The following is a 25,700-nucleotide window of genomic DNA, read 5'->3' as shown; positions in this document are numbered from 1 at the left end:
GAAACAGCATCTGGATATTGTAAAATCAAAACCACCAAAAAAGCCAACTATTGCACATCTGTAACAGGCAAACATACCACAGCCTGCTGCTGCCAGCTCATCACTTCCATTAGGACAGTCCCTTTCACCATCACAAAGCCAGTGCAGGGGGACACAGGCATGGGAGCCCAAGCAACTGAACGTATCTGCTGCACAGGTCACTGAGCCTGAAAAAAACATCACACGAGTGTCTCAAACATGTTCTGCTTTTTTTTTTTTTTTTTTAAGGCAGTGGGTAATGACCGAGTAAGAGATTGTTATTTCAAAACAGAGCTTGGAGAAGATTTTCTTCTGCACATTCTGATAAACACACTGGCTAAGTGTATTTGACAGCAAAATTTTGACAATCTGCTATTTCTTCCATTCTTTTCATTCATCCAGTCTAATTTTTTTTCAAGGAAATCTAATTTACCACACTTCATAAAAGCTATCCAGCAGAATAACTTTTCAAACCAATTGTAGTCTTCACGTTTGACTGTATGTTTGGACTGATCAAACAAAGGAACTAATCTTGTAAACCACATAATCCTCACATCACTACATGCCAGGAGGCTAAAGGTACTCAAACTTGCATGAGTCAGTCTCATGCAGAAGGGAACAATCTGTACCAAGCAGAATAGTAGTGGGAGTAAGAAAATGTCTGACAGTTACTAATGCAAATATCCCAACATATTGTTTATTTAACTTTTTTTTTCTTCTCTTTTTTACAGTTTTTTTGTCAAAAAATTATATCCTAACATTAATTTGACTCTGATTGAAAGTAAACTTTTGTGCAATCCATCACTTAATGTATTGCCTTACATAAGTTAAACACACTTCACTTTAAAGGAAAGTGTATCTTCTACTAATTTTAGAAATTAATAAAACAGTAAAACAAATCTTTAAAATTACTTCTTGTACTATTTATGGAAGGGAAAGAACTTTGCTTCTTTATTTATTTGCCATTTCTGATACCTGTGATGTTGATGTTATATTCAATGTTAAATAAATATTCGTTTTGCAAGACTGAAAAATCTGATGTCATCTTGATCTCTTTTTTCTTCTTGCAATTCTGATCTGCCTCCTGTTCCTAAGGAAAAATTCAGCCTTAACAGCCCCTTTTTCTTACATGGTGTGGACTTTTCCCTTTTCAAGAGATGGTTCACAACTCTATGGGTGATGTTTTTTCCTAATAAGAGATCTACAATGTATTGCAAGTGAAGATAGGAAGAGTAGTAATTCTGAACAACTTTTTAAAATAAAAATAAAAAAAAATAATTAAAAAAGGTATGTTGTGGTGACACTTTGCAATTTGCTGGCCTTTGTTTTCCTATCCTATTTTCTATTTTCTTCTCTAAGTCTCCTATTAAAGAAACTGATGTTTCTTAAGGCTTCATATAGCAAGGCTTTTATAGCAGTCAGATGAGGTGCTTGTCTTCCCATTTCACATCTTTTCCTTTTCCTAGAGGAGAGAGGCTGAGAGAAATCTCTCCTTTCAAACAAACATTGCTTTCAACTCCCAAGTCCTCAGCATTACTTGAATACCATTAAAAAAAATAATAAAAAATATATATATATATTGTGGATGGTTGTCAGCTTGAAGCTAATGTATTAATTAATTAATACATTAGCTTCAAGCTGACAACCATCCACAATATATATATATATTGTGGATGGTTGTCAGCTTGAAGCTAATGTATTAATTAATTAATACATTAGCTTCAAGCTGACAACCATCCACAATATATATATATATTGTGGATGGTTGTCAGCTTGAAGCTAATGTATTAATTAATTAATATTTTGTCATATAGGAATGGTGTAGTTTCCATCTTAATTAATTTAATTCGTTGACATTTCTCCATCTATGTTTAAGAAATTACTCTAATAAACCACAACTCTGAACAACAGCTGAAGAGATTTATTCTCTACCTACTTGCCATTTCTAGTAAAGTTAACAATATTTTTATTACAGTATCACATGAAATATGGAAGAAAAATCTCTTTGTTGAGTGGACTTCAAGTAAGATTACTTTTGAAAAGAAAAAAAATACTTAAAAGCTGAGATTTTAAAAAGAAAATACTAAAATACAGGATAGATAAAGGTGGAATCAATATATAAAATCATGTGAAATTGTAACAGTCAGACTAGACATAATATGATTTTCTTCTGAAAATAATTCACTGATGCATTTCCAGTCAACTGAGCCCTAGAATTAAAGTAAAATTTTCAATTGTTTATGGGATTTGAAGGTTTGGGCATTTGTAAGGAGTATTATGCAATAATGTTTATGACTGTATATACAAAAATTTAACAGGAACAGGAGAAAGACCTGGAGAAAAACCCCACAGCTTTAGATTCTTCAGGCTCCTACTACTGAAATGTAGAATTCAGCTGCAATACAGGTTTTTATCCCAAGAATAGGGATCGGAGCAAAGTTTGGTTCTCCTTTGCCCACATTGATGTATCATTCATATTGTTACTGAGAGACTACACAGAAATTATACAGCCCACATAAAAAGGTATCTAGCTGCTGGTTGGAGTGGGCTGGGGGAGGATATTTTCTAATACTGTATCCTTAAAGTACATGCTCTTTGGAAAGGGAACAAGTACAGCATCTCCACCACCTTCCTGGATCACTTGGTATCTTTCAGTATTTATGGTCTAACACAATACAGAAAGAAAATTATTCTACTTACCACAAATAGCATCACTTTCATCTAAACCATCTCCACAGTCATCCTCTCCATCACAAGTCCATTGCTTGGAGATGCATTTGTTGGCAGAACAAGCAAATTGATTCCATGAGCAAGATGAATCTAGGGATGACACCAGGCACTGCATTTGTCAGGTTCTCACAAGTGCTGTGTTCCCTTTATTTCCTAGCATAGTTTAGGAATCTCCACACTGCTCCTTTCTGTCCACCCCACTTTAGTGTATTTAAACATAGTATAATCCTCATCTTGGCATTCAGGATGTTACCAGTTTGTACAATGGTTTGCATTCACCAGTGCTTTTATTGAAGTAAATAAATGAATCAATAAATAGTGAATCAGTCTAAATTCTTACATTTAAAATTTTTGAAACATTTTGGTAGTGAGATAAGAACAAACACTTTAGAAACTTAAGTCTGGTTTGTATATTGTGACTGTAGGGAACAGCTTGATTTTGGTAGTATGGCAGAGATGGCACAGTCCAGATTTTCCAGCACAGCCTTACTCTTGGTGTCACTGTATCTACTGTGTCTTTAAATGATCTTATGTTCTTGTCTCTCACACCAAAGCTTGCTCTGTCATCCCATTTACACTTTTGTGTACCTTGAAATTAATGGCATCCTGCATTTCAAAATCAGTCTGTGCAACTGTTCTAAAGAAGTGCTACTGTTATGACCTTTCCTGAAAACTTAAAAACATCTGCTTTTTCAAGACCTGTTTCTTTAAGGATAAATTTTAACTGATGACAATAAATGTTAGCAATAGAAAGAAGCTAAGGTAATACAATCTGAATTTAAAAGCAGGGTGTTGTAACAATTACCTCAAAAAGGGTAAGAGTGGGGAAAAAAATAATTTACAAAACCCCCTTTCCTCTCTCCCACCAAAACTAGTTAATAGATTTCACAATATTGCATCTGAGTATGTATGTGTAATAAAACCTGGAAAGGAATGTGGTCAACACAAAATCTTCTGATTTTTATAGCACAGGGTAGCTTCTACTTTTGAAGTTAGAAGATGTGTAAATACAATGTAAACTACAAACCAAACATGGAGTCATGTTGATGGAAACTGGGTCATGAAGAGAGTAATGTATAATTTTCAGTCATGCTCAGTGGTATAAAAAACAAAATAAAACTTCAGGTTTTATTTAAATGGAGAATAGGAAAACTTAATACTACCTTTGCTCTTCTGATACAATTTAATTATAGGAAAAATCAGTTTCAGTAATCCAGAAAAACTTAAGTTAAAAAAAAAAAAATCAGCTCTCCCTATGAGCAAAATCAAATTGCATCACTGTTGTTGTTACTTTAAATATTTATACCTGTATGGCCTCTGATGCAAAGAAAGGTCTATTTTTTATACCATAAAGGTGTATTTTGGTTAATTCCTCTTGGGGTCACAGATATTGATATTATCTGATTGTATCTATAAAACTGCCCTAATGAGGAATTACAAAAAATTAGTGAAATTGTTATCTATTAAAGCAGTAGAAAAGTCTGGATTCAAATTAATCTCTAGGAGAAAAAAAAATAAAAATAATAGGGCTTTTATTCTGGAATAAGATGGGATTTAAGATATTGGCAGGGTATAAAACAACTGAATCTGAAAATGTAGCTCTAAATTTAGTCTTTGAGATATAAATGCACACTTTTTTCTGTTTTTAAAGTGCATTAGTGCTTACAGAAATACAAACCAGAAAATGCTCACCACAGTGCAATTCATCTACTCCATCCTCACAGTCTTTCTGCCCATCACAAAGCCAGGTGGTCAGAATACATCTTCCACTAGGACAACCAAAATAATTTTCTTCACATGTGGGTTTGTTTTGAACTGTGATAAAATAAAGAATGTAATGTAAAATGGTCTCTACTAGTATGATTAGGAGCCTAATATATTTCTGCTAAATTTTTGAATATTAGTGGACAAAGTGTTTATGTCTAAAAATGAAAAAAAAAAAGGACTATTTTTATTATTTGTGTTCAAACAAATTAGAAAATAGTGATAGCTAAGTAGTTTAGGGAACTGAAATACTTCATTTGGAAAGAATCAGAGCGGATCTTCAAACTAAATGAAAAGGACTTAGAGAGGAAAGTACTTCAGTTCACTGTTTTGAGCTCAGGTAGACCAACATTGCTTGTTGTTTTACACCAGCTGAAAAAATTGCCCTTCTAATCTATCTGCCAGCAGCTACAAGATAACCTGATTTTGGCATTAATTTTGTCACATTCACTGGGAAAAGCTACAAATCTCATGCATGCACTGACTAACTGGAGTTACACCACTGATGCTGGAGACAGATTGCAGATAAAAAAATGGTCTTCCCTGCCTTTTTTCTCTGACGAGTGTGAAATTCAGTTAAGATTTTACTTTTCTGAATGCTTAGAAAACAGAGTGAGGAAAGAAAGCATATAATATGTTCAGTTTTATGACCTAAGCACAAATATTAGTCTAATGAGCGGCACAGGTCATTTTCAAACTCTCAAGAAAGACCTTTGCCTGGGAAAACCCAAGCAATATGTACTAGTTCCAAGCACTGGAGATCACTGTAGCTCTCTGCCAAGGTTTCTATCAGTACTTTAATGTATTGGAATTAGCAGGGAGGGCCCCCATCTTAAAAAAGAAAGTTAAAAGTTATCATATTTATGGCTTTTACAGCTGTATGAATAGAAAAAAAAGGAAAAAATAAAATAAAATAGAAGTGATATGTCTATGATGACTGGGTAGATATTAAAGATTATCTAAGAACAGCCACATCTAAATGGATATTTTGCCTTAATTTTCTTTAAGAACAATAACACTGAAGAATGACTTTTAATGGAAATTCTCATATTTATAATAGAAAAAAAAAACATTAAAAAACTGAACGTTCCAAAGTTGGTCAGTTATGAATGAAACTGCAAAGGAAATGGAAATCACATGTAAGCTGAATTGGAATGGTATTGATTCCAAGTCAAGAGAGGAATGATCCAGACAATTAGTCACACAGTAAAATGATGGAAGTTTTGGACACCCATTTTAAAGACAAAAGAACGTAATACAAATAAATAGATGATGGAATAAATTTAAAAAAAAAAATAAAGCCTTAAGATGGGACATGAGTCTGCTTCTTATTTCCTCCATGTAAGATATTTATCTCAGTTCTTGTTGCTATTGATTCTTTGCCCATCTTTATTTTAATAAGCTTTTCATATGATTCAGTTTGCAAGACACTAAGCTTATGTTTGTTTTGGGGTTTTGTCCTAAATGTTGTGTAATATATTTCCCATAGGAGAGCAGAAAAAGACAGTGAAAACACAGAAAACTAAATAACTCTTCCTTTTCTGGAAGACTACAATCTCAGCCCTGGGACTGGGAGTCAAGTATACCATGATCTCTTTGTACCAGCTGAAGACCAGAACAATCACAAAAGCAATAACCCTGGATTCTACCCCTGGCAGCCTATGCCAAGTACCTCAACAAAATAAAAGAGAACATTCCAAAAGTAAACAAGAGAAGAAATATAATCCACTAAAGTAGCACCTAATGTAAGTTCCAGAGTGATTGTGCTGAAGCTTGATGAGCTTGACACTTCAATGACTGATGTTTTACTTAAATAAAAATGATTAATGATAGACCTAATCTTGAGGAAATAGTAAGCCAGACATTACAGTTTTCTTCAGAGAAATGCATGAGTATTTTGCAAAAATTTGCATAATCTGATGAAACACAAAACAAAAATTGGTGAAAAAAACTGCATTCAGCATTATATTAATTTCTGTATTAAAGAAAACATTATTTAATATTTAATAATATTGAAAAAACATTTTGCACCACAATTAGGAAAAACAAACAGAATGATAGGAATATATTTTAAAACACTATATTTTTTTTTCTTCTTTTTCAGTTACCTGGGCATTTTAGTTCATCTGTATAATCTCCACAGTCATTAGATCCATCACATATCCATTCTGGCAGTATACAAAGTGAAGTAGAATTACAGCTAATAAATCCTGAAGATTTTATTCCAAGTTTGTAGAAGTAAGCACAGTTTGTATTATCTGGAAAGAAATAGTAAATCACAATATTACAAAAGATTGAGAGCCTTCTAGTTTGGTTTTCAGGTTTAGCTTGAGTTGATGCAGAACATGCAGCTGCTTGTATCCAACTAGTAATGACTGAATTAACTGCTATATAGTAAGGAATAATCATGGAACAGCTGCTATGATGAAGCACAGACAAACACCAACTTACTGCAGTTCTTTTCATCAGAAGCATCTGCACAATCAATGATCTGGTTGCACTGTGCTGATTTTCCAATGCAAATCCCATCTGCACAATGGAATTCTGTTGAAGCACATGTCGAATCTATAACACATGGTTATAAAAGATGTAAATTTGTGTACTGAACAAACTCTTCAGATGCACGTTTAAGTACTGTGTTTAAATCTTCTGACTTTTAGGATGAGACAATCAGAACACACTGTACCTTCCATACCTAAAAATTGAGTAGAAATATAAGGTCTAATAAACTTGAAAGCATAAGGTTCTAATTTTAAAATGTATTTTTGAGCCTCTAAGCTTCTCTCTATATAATTCATATCAGTTTGACCTAATCACCATGTGAGGAAAGAAGAAGCAATTTCAGGACCATCTCTGAATCTCAGACTTCTTTCTGTAACACCAGGTTGGGTTTTTTCCCTGTATGGTTTTTCTCTCTATTCATATTCAGCTAAATGATTGAAAATCACGTAATGCTTTAAAAAGAAAGGGCTTGTTACTACAGCTACATAGGTTTTTGTTATAAATTGAGGAATAATTTCCTCTCCAATCTCTCAGAATCATAACTAAGGATTTGTGTTGTCTGCTAGCTAGTCTTTACTCTTTGGCTGATGCACAGATGTAAATATTAATGTTTAAAGACATAAAAAGAAAACAAATTCTGATACAAAAAGGAGAACAATTCTAGAAAGTTTTGCAAAGGACACAGACATTGCATTGCATCTGAAATGCAAGGAAATAGAACGTTAGCTGATTCAAAGAAGAAACAGATGCAGAGAAGAAATCTCCCATCTTTCAACTTTCCTGTCCATGGTAAAGATACTCTCTCATTTATTGTTTCACAGAAGAAGCTGCAACCATATTATCTGAGTTTTCCATTGCCAAAATCACTCTCCTTCTAGAGGAATGTAGGTGTAAATTAAAATTGGTCTTCATATCAATCCCAAAATATACTCACTCAAACACATCAGTGTGCACCTCCTTGGCTTTGAATTCTAAGAAAACCAGTCCTAGCAGCTGTAATTCCAACCGAGTTATATGCATTTTTTCGCTATTTCTATTTACATCCTGGTTATTTTGAAAGCAATACACTGAAACCACCTTGGAAGTAACTGTCACTTACCTTTACAGTCAACCTCATCAGAGTTGTCACCACAGTCATTTGCACCATCACATACTTTGTTACTTGACACACAGCGACGATTAGTACATGGCTTGAAACCCTTCCGACAGCCTCTGTTTTCTGGAAAGTTAAGTGCAAACACTTAATTTCATTTAGACACTTGATATATAATACAAAAACCAGACAATCATTCCAGAAAACAAACAAAACAAAAAACATATAAAATGAAAATGCACTTGAAAGTACAGGAAAACCTTTAGAAATTGGTCAGTTATTGTCCAGAAGAAGAACTTGGACTAATAAACAGATAAAGAATGAAAGAATGACCAAAAATTAAACAGGAAAGGCTAAATCCCATTTTCCATAAGCCTATGTGCTTTAAATGCACTTGTTTTGACATGCTTTTGTCAGGCACCTGACAATGTTTCCAGGCAGCATCAGTAACTCCACCACATGGAATGAAACATACCATATTTGCCCTAAACCAAATTAGAAACAAATGGAGGGTGACTATCTTTAATGTGTGAGACGGCATTTCCTTCTTGTGCATCTTGGCAAGGAGTTGTTATGAACAAGGTGAAAAGTGCCAAAGGACCAAATGTACGCATGTATAACCAAAAAAAGAACACCCAGTTCTTACCACAGTAGAAAAGCTTCTCATCAGACTTGTCCTTACAATGAGCGATGCCATCACAAGTCAGCTGATAATCAATGCATTCACCATTCCCACATTCAAACTCAGAAAAAATGTTACAAGTAGAATTTTTACCTAAAAAGAAACCATATTAACATGTATTTAAATATATATATATATACACATATACACACACACTTTTCTGTACATTTGTTGGCAATAAGCAGCATTGAGGGTAGATATCTAAATAGCAAACATTTTCAAAAATTCTATGTTGGGGTGAGTTACAAACCAAGGTAAGAGTCTAAAAAAACCCAACTGTAGCTAAATATCCATGAAAAAACATGTAGTGCAGCAACTCTGATAAGATGATGACATCTTTAAGCAACTCATGTCATCTACCTGGACTTGTGCAAGGCCTTCAACACTGTCCTGCATGACATCCTGGTCTCAATATTGGAAGGATATGGATTTGATGGATAGACCACTTGGCGGGTAAGGAAATGGCTGGATGGTTGCTCTCAGAGAGTACTGAGCAGTGGCAAGTGGCGTTCCCTCAGGGGTTGGTACTGGGACCAGGGTTGTTTAACATCTTTGTCAGCAACATGGACAGTGGTGTTGACTGCATCCTCAGCAAGTTTGTTCATGACATCACACTGTGTGGCGTGGTTAACACGTTAGAGGGAAGGGACGCCATTCAGACGGACTTTGACATGCTTGAGAGGTGGGCCCATGCCAACCTCCTAAAGTTCAACGAGGCCATGTTCAAGGTCCTGTACCTGGGTTGAAGCAATCCCAAGCACAAACCCAGGCTGGGTGGAGAATGGATTGAGAACAGTCTTGAGGAGAAGAACCTGAGGGCCAACACAAGCCAGCAATGTGCGCTTGCAGCCCAGTAAGTCAAGAACACGTGCTACCCTCTTGCATATGTATTTTCTTCAAGTTCAGTTAGAATTTGAAAAAAGTATCACAGCACTTACACAGACCAATTTGGCCATGAACTTTGTGACCGTATGCATGTATTTCATGCCTACGATTCTAAACAAATGATCAAAGTTTGGACAAAGAAGAAGTATACAGGACAAGTGAAGAAGAGGGAAATTATACTTCATTATTACACTTTTTCTTGTTTCCATTATAACTACTTTATCACAAATTCAGGAAGAACTAATGTCTGGTAAATGCAAAAGTCAAGCCAATATAAATTGAAAGTCCTCAGCATTTCCTGTATTTTGCCATGCTCTATGTCCTGCATAAAGGGATGGGAGAATGCCAGCTGAGCAAGTGATGGATCTGACCCAGAACATGAAGGACAGACTGGTAGGTAATGGAATTTAAGGAAGTTTTCCAGCTCCAAGAGGTCTCTTGTATGACCAAAATCAATAAAACTTAACAGTGTGGGAGGGTGAAATACAGTGATTATATAAGCCTGGTGGTAAGATTCCATCTGTGGGAATCAGAAACACTTGGCTCTAGTGGAAAGTATCTTTTTGTAAAGCAGTGAAGTCTTACTGAATACCTTTGAATCATTAGCAATCAGATATCTGTCCATACAGTCTCAATGGATCACTGTGTTCTGAAACAGTGTTACAGTTTAAACTGAAATCTTTATCACTGCAAATCATCTGTAAAATTAATTGTATCTCAATTACACAGCTAGACAAAGCAGTCTGAGCAAAAGCTGTAAATGTTACACAGGTTGGTTGTACACTACTTCACCATTGCAACTTAGGTCTAGATCAGCCCTGTTGTGAAGGATAGTAGGTTAAACCCTCAGACTTCTATATAGTTAATTACAGAATCAGGTGTTTCTGTGAAATCTCAGTGACTTTATAATGTGCTATGCAAAGACAAAGGTAAAAACTAACAACAAGATGCATGTATGAGCCAAAGGTAAAGGTGGAAGGTGAACCATAAAGTATGTGAAAGCACAGAATAAAACTAGCAATTCACATATTTGTTTTGGATATGTTGGTAATTACTGTATGTTTATACTGATTATATGCATAATTAATAGGATGCATCTCGTTTCATGTAATAGCAATATTTTAGGAAATTAAGCAAGAGGGAAAACTATGAATCCAAAAAAACCATGGCGAACAAGATCATACGGTTCAATTAGCTTAGTAGGGTATAAAATTAAATACAGGCTCCTCACAAAGCTATGCACTTTAAAGGATTGGGCTCTAGCCCAAAGGATGGCTTAACCCCATTTGAAATCATACCAATACTTAGAGGTGTCATTCTACCTTTTCCCTCACCAGTGTTTGCTGTTCTCACTAGTTCTCCTCTTTAATTGGCTGTAGTGATCTTGCAGTTTCAAGTTGAATGAGCTCTGCTCACTGATCCCATCACATCCTTCCAACAAATTACCAGCACATACTTCCATGTTCATAAACATCAATTGTGCACTGGGACAGTGTGATCTAAAGAAGCTGCAATGGATGATCATATATTCTGAACCACTTCTGAACTATGACAAAATAATTTTCTCATATCTTCCTTATCATGTGCTGAGACATACTAGTTGAGAGGAAGCATGGGAAGATGCAAGAAGAGCCCAGAACAGTTCAAACAAAACCAGCTTCCAAGGAGTCTGCCAACTTAAAGTGATACATTTCCCCCAGTTACTAAACTGCCAGTTCTACATGATTACCACAACAGTTGGTTAATAAGTTACAATTCTTTTATATGTGTAAGGACACGAAATTAAAATATTTGTACTCAACAGAAACAAATTGCATTACAAAATGTTCAATAGACAAAACTAATAGAATTGGTATCTAAGGAGAGAACAAGTGTCAATGCTTCTGAACCCCCCAAAAGCTTTATGAGATATTAAGCAATGGAAAGCCTGCTATGTGCTGAATTGCCAGATCAATTTTTACAGTATATGGAAACCATAAAATTAATGGCTTGGGCCAACTGTCTTTGCTTATGATAGCCAACTGCATCAGAGCATAGAAAAGCATTGTGTCAGCTAGTATTACTTACTCACACATCTGTTATCATCTATCAGCATTCTATCCCCTCGACACGAACAGTTTACTCGTCCATCAGGAGTTAGAAGGCATAAATCGTGACAACCTCCATTCATTTGTGCACAAGGAGATAACTCACCTGCAAAACAAAGGATAAAAAATGAACTCTATTTTATTAAATTGGCTTCAATGGCCAGTGTCTTTGAGAGAGCAAGGATCACTGTATCTCAGATTCCTGGGCATTTGATTAGAGTTTTATCAATCAGATGAAAACAGCAGCATGCCATTGCTAGCATACTAAAGATAAACAGTTACCTTGAACATTATAATTTTAAAAACTCTCAACATTCAAAACTGCTGAAATTTGAAAGGAAATTATTTAACAGTTATCAAATGAGCACAATGTCCATAGCAGAAAATGGTCATGCAGTAGTATTTATGTACTTGGGTAAGAGGTTATATCCCACCTTTTGTTAAGAGTTCCTACAACAAAAATAATTAAAGCAACACCATGAAACGTTTTAACTTTGTTAAGTAAAATCATTGAAACAAATCATCCTATAATGCACAAAATATTGTCTCTTGCTTTGTAACTTACAACTGTTGGTGTCGTTTGCGACAGCAATGATGCCCATTGGCTGATGGGGGATATCAGAACGAAGAACTTTTGTGTCTCCTCCTGTGTATTTACTGGAACGCAGAATCGCTCTCCTCACTCCATCTGACCAGAAGATATAATCATCGTACACAGCCAGGCTGAGAAAGGTGCCTGGTCCAGATTTGACAATTACCTAAAATACAGAAATACAGAGGAGAAGTATGAGAAGGAATGTTGTTGCTGAGTAAGAAGCTTTGAAAGTGCAAACTGTGACTCTAATCACTTTATGGTTTTAGATAAAACACTTAGTACTTCTATTCTTACAGCACCTACAAAAATGAGATTACAGCACTCAAAATGTTTTAAAAGGATGGGACAAGGTTTAACTTATTATTTATCAATATGGCCAAGCTTCAGAAATACAGGCATCTGTTCCTTAAGTAATTTATCTAAATGTGCTTATAAAAATACCCACTCAGCACACTACCTGCTTAATAGCCTGAACAGAACAGAGGAAATGGTACTGCAGCATGGCTGAAAGTCTAAAAAAGAATTCTGAGTCTTGATGAATAAAAGCCAGAAGAATGTTTCAGAACTGAAGCATGCTCACCACTATGATCACATTACAATCTTGAAACCCCCCTCCCCCCAAAAGCCTATGCTATTAATATTCAGACACATTCCAGAAAACAAAACAAACAAAAATCTATCATGTATGTTTCTGAAAGATTTGTAAAAAATCTGGCCATGTGGCTTTTGCAACCCTATATTTGTTCTCCGTGGTAATGTGAAACTATCAATTTGAAGGATTTTATTGTCACACAGTGTTCTGTAACACTGACATAATTTTTCTCAAATTGTAACAAAGGAGCGGAAATTCGTTACAGAACTGATCATCATTATTCAACCTTGGGAGATGTGAGATCCGAAAAGGGCCACAAAAGGAAACTTCCAGGAGCATTTGTTCACTAATGTTCATAGCGTTTTATTCACTGGCTTCTCCTCTATTATATCACAGCACTATCCAAGGACACTGGTTTTATTTTAGTAACCAAAAGAAAGAGTTTCAACTTTTGCCAGCTTTTTGGACAACTTTACATCTCTTTCATAATTCTAATTTATAGAATAATGCTGAAAATTATTAACAATTTAAAAAAAAACCCAAAACACCTGATAGCACTCCTAGATGATCACAAGTAACTGGAAATGAAAGTAGACTTGAAAAATAATCTTTTGGTTACCTGCCAAATCATGTTTAAGTCCTAAGGATTCAGTGCAAACCAAGTCTGCTGCCTGAGTCTCTGAGTTACTGATCATATTCTGATATTCTTTGGCTCAAGACATTAGCCTGCCACAGTCTTTCAGGGAATGCCCATCCCCAAATACATAACACAGAGAAGAAAATCACTGCACAATCAGCAATCACCATTCAACCAAAAGAAAAATAATGTTTTCAGACTGCAAAACCTTCAAGAGAATGAACTTACAGCAAGTTTTATATATAAACTGGAGGCTGGGTAGCAACAAATGACCCAAAGAAATGCTTCCACTCAGAATACTACAGGCCAAAAAGTCTTTACATATCCAACTTGGAAGCACATGACCAACACAAGCATAATGCTGAGTTATATTGCAATCATCCAACTGCAGTAGATGCTGCCCACTGTTCAATTAAGCTTGAACAAACTGTGCTGAAATGGGAGAGTTTTTGTATATGCTGAGTCAGAGGAAAAAGGACACAGCTCTGCTACACAGATTACCATACATAACTTTTTAACATTAACTAGAAGGCACAACTTCTACCATCAGATGTAGTCCAGAATTATATAGATCACAATGTCACAGAAATTTAATTCCCAACTACCACATTCATGCACACCCACAAAGTACTACAGCACTATATAAATACTGAAGACTTTTTCTACAAAGGACAGAAACTGTCAAAAAGCACCTATGCCACAGAAAGAAAGAATAATTATGGTCATCAGCAATGTTTTCAGTCAGAGAAGAGAAAAATGTGGTACTGGATGAATGTGCACATGTTAAAAACCATGCATTGCCATTCTGCATTACAAAGATTTGAACTGAACAGATTATTATTATTATTTTACAGTAACAAGTTTTTAAACAGAGGTTAGAGGTAGAATAAGAAAGAAATTTGGTACTGAAGAGAACACTTGTAAGTTTACCAGTTCCTCATTCCTGTTGCCACAACAGAAATTGAAAGAATCGTTAGTGTAGTTTTGGGTTGGCTTTTGTGGAAGAACAGCACCAATCACTGCTATGCTAGCAGTTAATATGGAATGTCATAATTATCCTGAATAAAGACTGTATTTTCATCATTGTCATATCTTTAATTTTCTTTACACTTACTGTGTCTTTCAAAAATAGCTTCATAACAACTCATTGCAATCACACAGTAAAGGATACAAAGGATGTACCAAAATGCCTTGTTTACCAAGAACAGTAAGATCCTGTTTCCACAGAATTGTCCAAGTGAGACATGAAAAAGTGCTTCCTCTTCAAGAATTAATTGCTGTTTCCCCATGCTAGAAATAAATGTTTAAGGCACTGAAAACCAAACTGTGATGCTAAATTTGCAGTGTCCCAGCTGCTACTTAGATTTGCAGTTCAGCTGAACACTACATTTAGCAAGTGTCTGTAGAAGGCCTATACTTCTCTGTGCCATTCAAATGGACAGGATACATCTCTGTAAACTGTGACTATATTAACCAGGTTCTTTGCAACTACACCATAGTTACTGCAAACACCATAAATGACAATAACAGACTTCATTCAATGCTACATTTATGTCCATCTCCTAGAATTCTGTAGGATCCTGATATACTAGAAATAATCATAGAGATTATTTTTGTCTCCTCATTAATTCCTATTTTTAAGTTAATTTCTACCAGTCTATCAACATTGGACATCAAGATATTTCAGCACACAGTCCCAAACTAATAGTGTTGGATCTGTGTCAACCAGCTACCTACCTCACATGGGCCAGAGGATTTTATTGCCATTAGTTAGGGAATCACTTTCATTAGGTTCAATCTCAGCATTACTTTACAGACCTACTTGAAGAAAGTAGCTCATCAATGTCAATGGACTGAACTCCCTAGAACAACTACTAATTAAGCAGGGGGGATATTTCACTTGTTATACTGGTTTTGGACTTTTAAAGGCAAATGTTAATGGAAAAAATGACCATTTGGAAAGGTGAGAAACAAAGATTCTTTTCGACCAGATTTGCAAGAGCAAAGATCAAGAACAGAACATTCCCACTTCAAATAACAAGTTTATGCTGCTGGACAGAGAAAATAAAAAAATCCACCACAACTTCACTTTTAGTACCATTAATTTCCAAGATTATCCTCACCACTGTACCTGCTTTTCAAACACAGAAAGAATTAACTTATTAAAAAGCCTGGAACCTAACAATAAACTATCATAATAGGGGGAATAGGAGAGGCATGATGAATTTAAATGTCTAGGTGGTAAACTGTGTGTGTGGCGCTAACAATATAAATTTTTACTACCATTTCTTGCTTGTCTACTATTATTGCTTCTAGTGCTGTTTAACAAAATCAAAAGGAAGCAGCAGAAACTGATGAAATAATTTCTCTATAGAGAGCAGGCTTAATTGTATTTTATTTCTAGACAACCATCCAAGTTTATTAAAATATCTGCCTCTTAGATGATATTATCTTCCTTTGGGTTAGTTTTCACATCTGTTTATTTATTAGTATATAGGGAATACAGCAGCATGATTCTTCAACTCAGGAACACACTCAGGACCTATATCTTTTTGCAGCTGTTCATGTAAAGATCTTAGTGAGAATCTTTTCTAACAGTTTTCAGTACATTCTGACATTCTATATATTTTATAGTAGTTTGCATTATTTGTCTCTGTTCTGGATACCTTGGCTGATCTCACTTCTACCCTGCCTTAGTGAGTTACTTAGTGAGTTACCTGTCTGCTTCTGATTCTATGACTCTATGATTCTCAAAGGAATGTTGACACCACCCTGAATACCTTCCAAGAATTGACCAAAATTACTCTGCTGTCCTCAATCATACTTTTACTACAAATAAATATAATGACTTGCCTGAAAAGTAATTGTAGATGGCAATCATAAAGTCACGTTTTTTTCATAAGTGCACAGCAACAGCTTTAACTTCCATTTCTTCATTTAGAAGGTTGCAAGCACACAAAGGTTTTAATTACTGGAGACACCTCTAAAGATGTATTGCTTTTAACAATCACAGCTGTAGGGCGTTAGATTATAACTGAGACCAAAACATTCCAACCTGGATGTTAGGAAATATTGAGAATTCTATTTACAGAATTAATTTCTAGGTTCTTGATACTTAAAATAATACGGAATATTCAACTGATGAAGGAAACAATCAAAATAGCTCACAATTACATGGAAATTTAAGTCTAAAACATAAAATCAGCTTTATATGCTGTTGGCTCAGCCTCTGTGTTGCTGAAGAAAATGTTATAATTAAAGCACTAAGCAGCTGAACAGCTGTGGCCACAATATTAACTAATATGAACTAACTAAGAGTGGAAGCAGAAGTGTGAGAAAAGGGGGCAGGGTTGTGAAAGAAACAATTGTCAGTTCTGTTTTTTAAAGAACTGACAATAAACCTGCATAATCTCTAAGTAATAAAAAGGAACAAAAAAAATTCTTCCAAACCTTACAGAGTATTCCAGCAACCAAACAGTGGTATTAAAATACCAGTTTAACACAAAATCAATAAACTCTTACAATCCACCTAAAAGAGTCAATTTGATACTTCTACATTATTTTATACCTGGTTCATTGTACTAGTTCATTGTGGCTTAGTAGAACGAAGAAGGAAGATGTTACCTGGAAGAAAATTCATTACATTACCATTTCATGATCTCCTATACCATTTCTACCTTTGTTAACTGAACTGAAACTAGAAAGCAATGAAGCAGACAGTGCAGAAAAGGGGAATATGTTTAATCTGTTCTTGAGGGGTGGCTCATGGCAGGAACTTGCTGAACCTTTTTAACCTGAAGAATTTCAGATCACCAGAATGTTGAAAGGATTATTACTTGTATTATACTAAAGTTACAGAAATCAGAGATCTTAAGCTGGAGAGCACATGAATGCTGTTCTGTTACCCTGTGTGCCAAAAGATGCAGCAGCAACTGAAGGACATACAGATCTAAATGACATGAATCGTCTCTGAAAGTATGACCCAAATTTAAACAAAAAGTGAATACAGATTTTTCATAAGGTCTAGAATCAACCTATAATTAAAGGATAAAAACCAATATGAAAGAAGGAAAGATAGTAACTCCATTTTTATCTCCCAAATGACAAAGCAAAACCAAACAAACTCCAGGAAAATCACTGAACTCCTGTGTGTTATTCTCAGGCACACAGGTGGATTCACTTAGCAAAAAACCTAGAAAGTCAATGAATTTTCACAGTAAATATATAGTCAGAGATTGTATACTTTAGAATCCATATAGTTATGGTCTTTCTAGTTTCTGATACAATTTTTGCACCTTATAAACATTAGTGAGCTGCATTTAATTTATACAAATGAAAGCAAAAGGTTACCCAGGGAGGTTGTGGATGCCCCCTCCCCCAAATCAAGGCCAAGCAGGATGAGGCTTTGTGCAGTCTCATCTAGTGGGAGGTGTCCCTGCTGAAACTAATAAAGCACTCAAGGACCAAAATCTATTATGATAAAATAGTAATGGAGTGGTTGAATATCTGAAAATGGACAGTTAGGGGAAAAAAACTTAAGAGTTGTAGAGTAACACTCAAGCATTACACAAAAGAACTTCTAGTGTGTTCAGAGAAGCTTGGCACAACAATGAAAATTATAATCATCCTATGTACAGCAGAACATTTTTCTACCTCTTCCACTGAAATTGCTTCTACAATTTTTTCAAGCTGATACAGGTCATTTAGGGCAAGTGATGTTTCAGGCTCAGTAGCAATACAAATACATTTTGTGATAAGTGTTTGCATCTACAGGTCACCCAGAAAGTGGAATGTGTTGAGGAAACAGAGCATTACTTGTAGTTCAGAAGTCTTTTTAGTTTTACAACTAGTATTAGGAGAAACTCAAGCAAATAATGATCTTTCTTTAATATTTTCATTTGAAAGATGCTAACAAATGAAAAGAAGCAGATCCACATGGAATAGAACTTTTGTTTTACTTACATATCTTTGTGATCCATCGTATTCACACCTCTCAATTTTTCCCAAGCTGCCATCTGAAAAGTAAAGTTTCTCTGCCCTATGATCGATGGTAAGTCCATTTGGTGTCAGAATATCTGTACTAATGATGACCTGTGCATTTTTGCCTGAGAGGGTAGATCTCATAATGCTTGGGAGCTGCTCATTCCAGTTAGTCCAAAACATTAAGCTGCATTAAAATCAGAATAACAAACAAAACAATAAGATACATTTTATAATTTTATTCTCTATGAATACGACTTACAGAAAAAAAAAAAGCAGCAAGCCTTGACAGACAATTATGAATGGCATCTATAAGTAACTGTGATAACCAGCAGTGAATAAGGAAATGTAATAGCCAATACCCTATAAATTATAGCAGTTTCCTAGTTCATTAACTTGTATAAAGTAATTTTTTTTTTCTCTTCACAGGTCTGTTAAATTCTGATCATGTCTCTATACTAATATAGCATTACAGATAGATATAGGCTGTCTTACAATATACACTTAATTATGCTAATGAGTATATTAGTAATTTCTAACAATGAAATTAATTTGCATCTTTTCCCATATTACAACTGTGATACAGACCAAAGGACTGGTATGCAGAAGGATGACAAGGAGAAATTAAGTGACCTTAAAATGCTTTACAGGATGCACAGTGGTCCCCTTGGTACTGTTAAATAATGGTGGACACAAGAAGCTGTGGATGTAAATTCATACACTGATCAGAACCTGGCCATTCTTTCCCTGCAGATCTGCATCAGTATTTAGTTGGCTTATTTATGATATCTAGATAAATCTTATTTTACAATGCAGCATAAACTCTCAATACGCATAAACAATACGTGCATTAGTTGACTGTGAAATAAAGAAGTGCTGCTGAATCCCTGACATTAGGTACAAATTAAAATCTGGTAAGAAAGATATAATACATACTTTTGACATTCATCTAGAGCTAACACATGGGGATGATCATCTTCAGACATGGTTATCACTGCTTCCCGGTTGAAAGCTCCTCGACGCTTCTGGTCAACAGTGTGTCTCGTGATTGAGGAGGTGGTTGAACTGGTCCAATAGAGAGTGTCCCAAGCTCTGTGATAAGCAAGTCCCTCCACTGACCCAACATCTGGAAGACAGAGCAAATAAAACTCCTAATAATGTTTGTTTTTCTTTTTCCTTGAAGCTGATCCTGCAGAATCTCAGACTAATTCAGCCTATTGACTCTCCATTCTTTTATTGTTTCAATTGTTTGTTTTCATTGGAATCCAAGAGTTATTGTTTTGTAATATATTTAAATTAAAAAAATAGAAAGCAAGATCACTGTTATTAATCCTGCAATATTTGTCAGCTCTAACATTCATTAACTTAAGATTTTTACTACAGTGTCCCCAGATAATACATTAGAAATACTAAGCATTTATTCAGGCAGCCATAATTCAGTCACAACTTCAAACATCATGTAAGCCAAGTCGTGGACATGTTTTCACTAATTACTTATTTTAGTTAGCATTATCTTTTGATATATTTTCTAACACAAATGCGCATTATGTTAATATGACTGAAAGTGTCCTGTTGTTATTGACTCTATATGGTTTTTTTGAACACCTGAAAAATACTGAAAAAAGACCAAATCCAAAGGTCTTGGCATCACTCTATTGTGTTAACAAGCCACATTACCACATTCTTTCATTCTGCATAAAAAACTGTGAGCTAGAAACAAAAGCAAATATTAATAAGCAGCTGCAGCATATATTTAAAGTCCAGAAAAGACAAATGGTAGCTGATTTCAATATATAAAAGTGACATACTGTGAGAAATAGGAGTAATTATTTCCTACCATTATATTTGAATTACTACAGAAATGTATGTTGATTACTTCACTTATTATTTTGTTAGAAACAGATAATTTCAGACCAGAAGGTTCATGCAGCTTATTAATGAACTATAGAAGCAAAAACCTAGAACTATAACAAGGATTTCATTGCATTGGTTATTACAATTTACATTTGGCTTGCCAGAAGATGTAATTTTTAGCATGCAATTTATATACACAGAACAAAAAGTCCCAATATACGTTTGATCACACTGCAAGTGCTAACACTAAATCAAAACTATGAGACAAATGATTATTCATCAGTTCTTTATATTTCTCTTTCTAATGCAGCTGACTACACTTCCATGACATGTCTATAAAGAAGTCCTTAAAATTAAGACCTTGTAGCAACTTCATACTGCCAAAGACATGACACAGGAGTAGATTCCAAATCAGCTACATTCTAGTGTTACATTTTTACTGGTTTGCATTGATATTATATGTACTGATTTCACACTTCCTCAAGGAATAGTTTAGAGCTCCTTTTTTTTAAGTTATTTTATCATTAACTATTCCGTTACTTTAAAATATATTAAAGTATGTACTCATCCTATTGGTGCTACAATTGGAGGATTCAGTCCCAAATCTACTGACAGGATGAAAATCAGCAATTTGTTTACTCTCAGATTCACATTTTCACAGCATCATATAATATTCTGAATTAGTAAAGTATAAAGAAACTGGAAACGAAAAGAAACACATTTGTTTCACTGACATATTGAATTAAAATACTGATGGCATTAGATGCCTACAGCACTGATTAAATTTATTCTAGCCATGAAGCAACAGTTTATGATTTTCACATGAATAGCATACTTAAATGAAGGGAACATTAATACAATATGATATTAATATACAAATACTCACATTATTCACCTGCCACTGACATTCTGAATTAAATCAGTAATGGGGTGTATAACTGATTAAATATCTACACAAGAGAATGCAACAGCTTATGATTTACAAAGGCAATGGTAGAGTGATCACATCATTACGTTGCCAAATGCTATCTATCACTTTTACTGAACTTAACGAAGATGGATTGCATCCCACAGATGAGATGCAGCCTATAAATATTGTCGTGCTGATCTTCATCTGACTTTCCCAGTGAACAGACAAGCAACAAATCAATAACTGAAGAACTCAGATTAGAGCTCCCTCATTATTACATACAAAAAATAAAATACCAAAGGATATGAAGTTTAAATTGTCCAGTAATTGTTGCCACTGACTTCTGGTAATGTATATGCTACTTCTCAGTTCCCTAGGTTTTTAGCTCCTACTTTCCACTTTTAAAATTCTCTAGTAAATCTACAGTCAAAACTGTTCCAGTGCATTAGTTAAACTAACTTTTTCATTTAATTTCATATTTTACCAACCCCTTTTCTTTAGCAAACCTGTAAAGCAAGAACAGTCAACACCATATTTTTTTTTAATATTGAAAAGCCAAAGTAATACAATTGAGCATAAACAGCACTTCAATACCAGAACTTTGGAGAAGGCTTTAATGTGCAGTACTTAACCTTCATGATCTTTATTCATTCTCTAAATTGGCTTTCACAATAGCTTTCAGGACATGGCCAATTGTTATGGCCGACTGGTCACAGGAGAGGATACTGCTTCTGTCAGTCTCTTTGTGTAAGATTATGGTGATGGGTGACAAGTGGTCACCATTTGATCTGAGGTGAAGAGGATGCCTCAACAAGCAATAAAGCACCTGAAGAAAAGGGTTTATAGTTCACCCAGCTGACTGTACAAATAGAAATTTAAATAATTACCTGAAGGGGTCTACAGGAAAGCTGAGAAGGGGCTTCTCAGATAATATGAAGTTGTAATTAAAGCAAGATGAGCTCCATTGTGTCCAGTTCTGGGCCCCTTAGTTCAAGAAGGACAGGGAACTGCTTGAAAAAGTCCAGCGCAGAGCCACAAAGATGATTAAGGGAGTGGAACATCTCCCTTATGAGGAAAGGCTGAGGGAGCTGGGTCTCTTTAGGTTGGAGGAGATCTCATCAATGTTTACAAGTACGTTAAGGGCGAGTGTCAGGAAGATGGAGTTAAGCTTTTTTCAGTGATGACCAGTGATAGGACAAGGGGTAATGGATGCAAACTGGAGCATAGGAGGTTCAATGTGAACATCAGAAAAAAACTTTTTTACTATGAGAGTGACAGAGCCCTGGAACAGGCTGCCCAGAAAGGTTGTGGAGTCTCCTTCACTGGACACATTCAAAACCCGCCCGGACACATTCCTGTGTGATGTACTCTAGGTGATTCTGCTCTGGCAGGGGGCTTGGACTAGATGATCTTTCGAGGTCCCTTCCAACCTGTAGGATTCTGTGATTCTGTCAGTCTAAAAAAAAAAGGCTTTAGGTTCTTCAAAGCAATAACTAGCTTAACTTCAAGACACTATAAACATTTCCATGGATGTAGCCTTACTATTCCTTCAAACTTACTGCAGTAGCAAGAACTGGTAAGAATTAACTTGACATCATGAATGAAGTTGACATCAGTCAACTTACGCAAGTCTATACAAAACACCTGATGAGACTATTCAGAGTAGAAAACATCAAAATTTTGCATGAAATAGACCACGCAGTTGATTACTTTAATCACAGTTAAATGAACTAACCAACCAAATGGTATATCATTGATAGATGATGTCTGTGCAATGAAGTGCATTAGCTACCAATTGAATGTACCTGTGGTGCAACACTGGTAAAGCCCAGTTGCTCTATCACCTGACCCCACCAGGGAGGGAAACTGGGAAAAGGAAATGAGACCCAAGGGTTGAAGTGAAAACAGATTTAATGCCCAACACCACACGCATGACCACTCCAGCCAGAACGCGACGGTCATGGCAGAGGAGCAGGCCTCAGGACAACCAGCAAGAGAGAAGGGTCCCTCTGGGGAAGGCAGCCATGGCAGAAGCCCACGAAGATCTCCTCAAGATTTCAGATTTATAGCGAGGGTGACATTTATGCAGTGGTATACTTCAGTGGGCCAGCTTGGGTCAGCTGCCCTGGGCATCATCCCTCCTGGCCCACTATGCCTGCACGGCTCAGAAGCACCCTCGCCCTCTGTCACTACAGAAACCTGCACACCAGGTATTTATTTCTCTTTTGTTCTCACAGAACTGGACTCTGCAATCTCTCAAAGCTACATTTTCTCTGAACAGAAAAGTGATTTTAGAATTCTGTCCCAGGAAAGCCAGGAAACCCCAACAATGGAACAGCCTTTCCATAGCTGTTCCCTGACACCTCACTGAAGAAAAAAACCCAACTCAACAGAAACGTAAACCTGCAATATTCTGTCCTCTAACAGGAAACAAAAAAGTTTAGCATACTGATCTTCATTATTTTGATTTAATTAAGGCTGCCATTAGTTGCTTGCTCCATCAAAACCACAAACTATTTGTGAATAATATAGTCTCTTTCACTGAGACCTCTAAGTCCATGTAGAAGAAATCTCTATTCAGATCATCACATCGCTAACAATAAAGCCAACCTGCCATTTATCATCTGACAAAACAAACAACAGCCAATAGGAAATGTTGTATGCTAGGGGATAGGCATGTAATATTAAAAATCTCAAACCAAACAGACGCTTACTTGTATGGAAACATTTTCCTTTTCAGTTGTTTCAATCTACTTCAAAACTACTTGCAGATATGATAGGCCCCTACTTAGATCTATAATAATTTAAAGCACTTGATATATGTTCCTTTGAAATCGCTTCCAGTTTGAACACTACACAAACTGGTTCAGAATTCTGAAACAATGCTGTTTTCTGTCTAGAAGTGATTATCGACAAAGAAAATAACAATCTCCCCTGGGCTCCCTCTGAGAGGAGAACAGACTCAATCCTTCCAAACAAAACTGAAAACCTGTAGCAATTTTAAACAAGTCAGATTTCCAAATACTTCCTACCGTAACTCTGTGCCTTTAACTGCCACTGATTTCTGTTCATTATTTCTGTATACTGCTCCACTACCTCATTTAAACCCAGGTTTTCAGTAACAACTTCTCCCAGAGAGCTTGACAACAGTTAGAACAGCTCTACCTCTGGGCTGAACAGAAATTGTAACAATTACTTAGAGATGGTTACTCCGATATATCGATTTAAACTCGATGTCACTTTCAAGTAAGTTTGCTACCTTTTCTACCTCTTTTTGTATTGAATGCCTTCTTTCAATTTTCTACAAAGCCTACAGTCCACTGGTTGCTAAAATTAATTAAAACCAACTTGCAAAGTGTGTTTAATCTCTCTGGATCTCCTCTATAATATAATCTAAGTTAGGATATGATTTGTCAAGACATTGGTTTTCACCATCAAAAGCTCCAGAAAACATATGCGAAATGAAAAAAAACCTCATTTTTGCAGAGTGAATCCTGCACAATTCCTCAAAACCTGAAGAACAGAGAAAGTGTATATTGGCATAAACTTTCTAAATAAAATCCCTGTTCCTTTGTTGTTTTTTTTACAAAGGACTACAATTGACAATGAAAAATAGGAGTACCATCAAAGTTCTCATAGTTTCCAAAATGAAAATGGACACTGCATCCATTTCCTGGAACTGTGGGAATACAGACATTTTGCCTTAACAGGTTCATGAAGCTTTTCCAACACAACAAAGTACACATAAGCAGAAGTAGCTGAGGCTTCAGATTAGAAGCAGAAGTAGTCTAACGCGTGTCAAGCAAACTGCAAGGCTGATGTTTACAACTAAGAAGTGGAAAGTTAAAAATAAATCAGTCGGTGGGATCACACAGTAAGTACCTACTCATTATTTCATAGTCTGATACTTCTCAAAGTGTGTACTTAAAGCAAGACAGACAATAGATTATAACCTCTTACATTCCCTTTGGAATGAAAGACTGAAATCAATACACATAATTAAAATAGGTAATAGATACTGCTGCATTGATAATTTAATTTTTAAAATGTTTGCAGACTAAACTGTAAATGATGCGACAGCAATAAAATAATGAGTGATACTGAATGATTAGATAATTATTTGTAGAAAACTTTGTAAAACTGGTGATCAAGTCAGATTAACTGCATAAAGTTACTTATAAAAATAAGAGAGAAAACGTCCCTACTGACTGCCTGAAGAAAATAATGCTCATTTTGTTAGCAGAGTTCAGAAGTAAGAAAGAATGCACTTCAAAAACCTATGCTGGACAAAATAATACAGCTGTTAGGGTCTGGCTTACTATGCACATCCTACACTGGTTTTTGTTGTTGTTGTTATTGTTTCTTCCTGCT

The 25,700-nt window shown here is 35.5% G+C and overlaps 1 protein-coding gene across 1 annotated transcript in view; it reads right to left on the bottom strand.

The window, feature by feature from the left end:
* Window positions 1–25,700, bottom strand: part of LRP1B (low density lipoprotein receptor-related protein 1B) — a 671,221-nt gene that overhangs the window by 112,275 nt on the left and 533,246 nt on the right. The window contains exons 42-52 of the mRNA XM_010000387.1: window positions 19,502–19,691; window positions 18,548–18,752; window positions 12,327–12,519; window positions 11,742–11,867; window positions 8,754–8,882; window positions 8,114–8,233; window positions 6,964–7,077; window positions 6,621–6,770; window positions 4,441–4,563; window positions 2,719–2,838; window positions 78–206 (exon numbers count right to left, since the gene is read on the bottom strand). Coding sequence (XP_009998689.1) covers window positions 78–206; window positions 2,719–2,838; window positions 4,441–4,563; window positions 6,621–6,770; window positions 6,964–7,077; window positions 8,114–8,233; window positions 8,754–8,882; window positions 11,742–11,867; window positions 12,327–12,519; window positions 18,548–18,752; window positions 19,502–19,691 — 1,599 coding nt within the window. The remainder of the gene's footprint in view (window positions 1–77; window positions 207–2,718; window positions 2,839–4,440; window positions 4,564–6,620; window positions 6,771–6,963; window positions 7,078–8,113; window positions 8,234–8,753; window positions 8,883–11,741; window positions 11,868–12,326; window positions 12,520–18,547; window positions 18,753–19,501; window positions 19,692–25,700) is intronic.

This window comes from Chaetura pelagica, unplaced genomic scaffold, assembly GCF_000747805.2.
Source record: "Chaetura pelagica isolate M959 unplaced genomic scaffold, ChaPel_1.0 scaffold386, whole genome shotgun sequence".
Taxonomy (NCBI): Eukaryota; Metazoa; Chordata; class Aves; order Apodiformes; family Apodidae; genus Chaetura; species Chaetura pelagica.
This window is presented reverse-complemented; position numbering and strand designations above follow the sequence as displayed.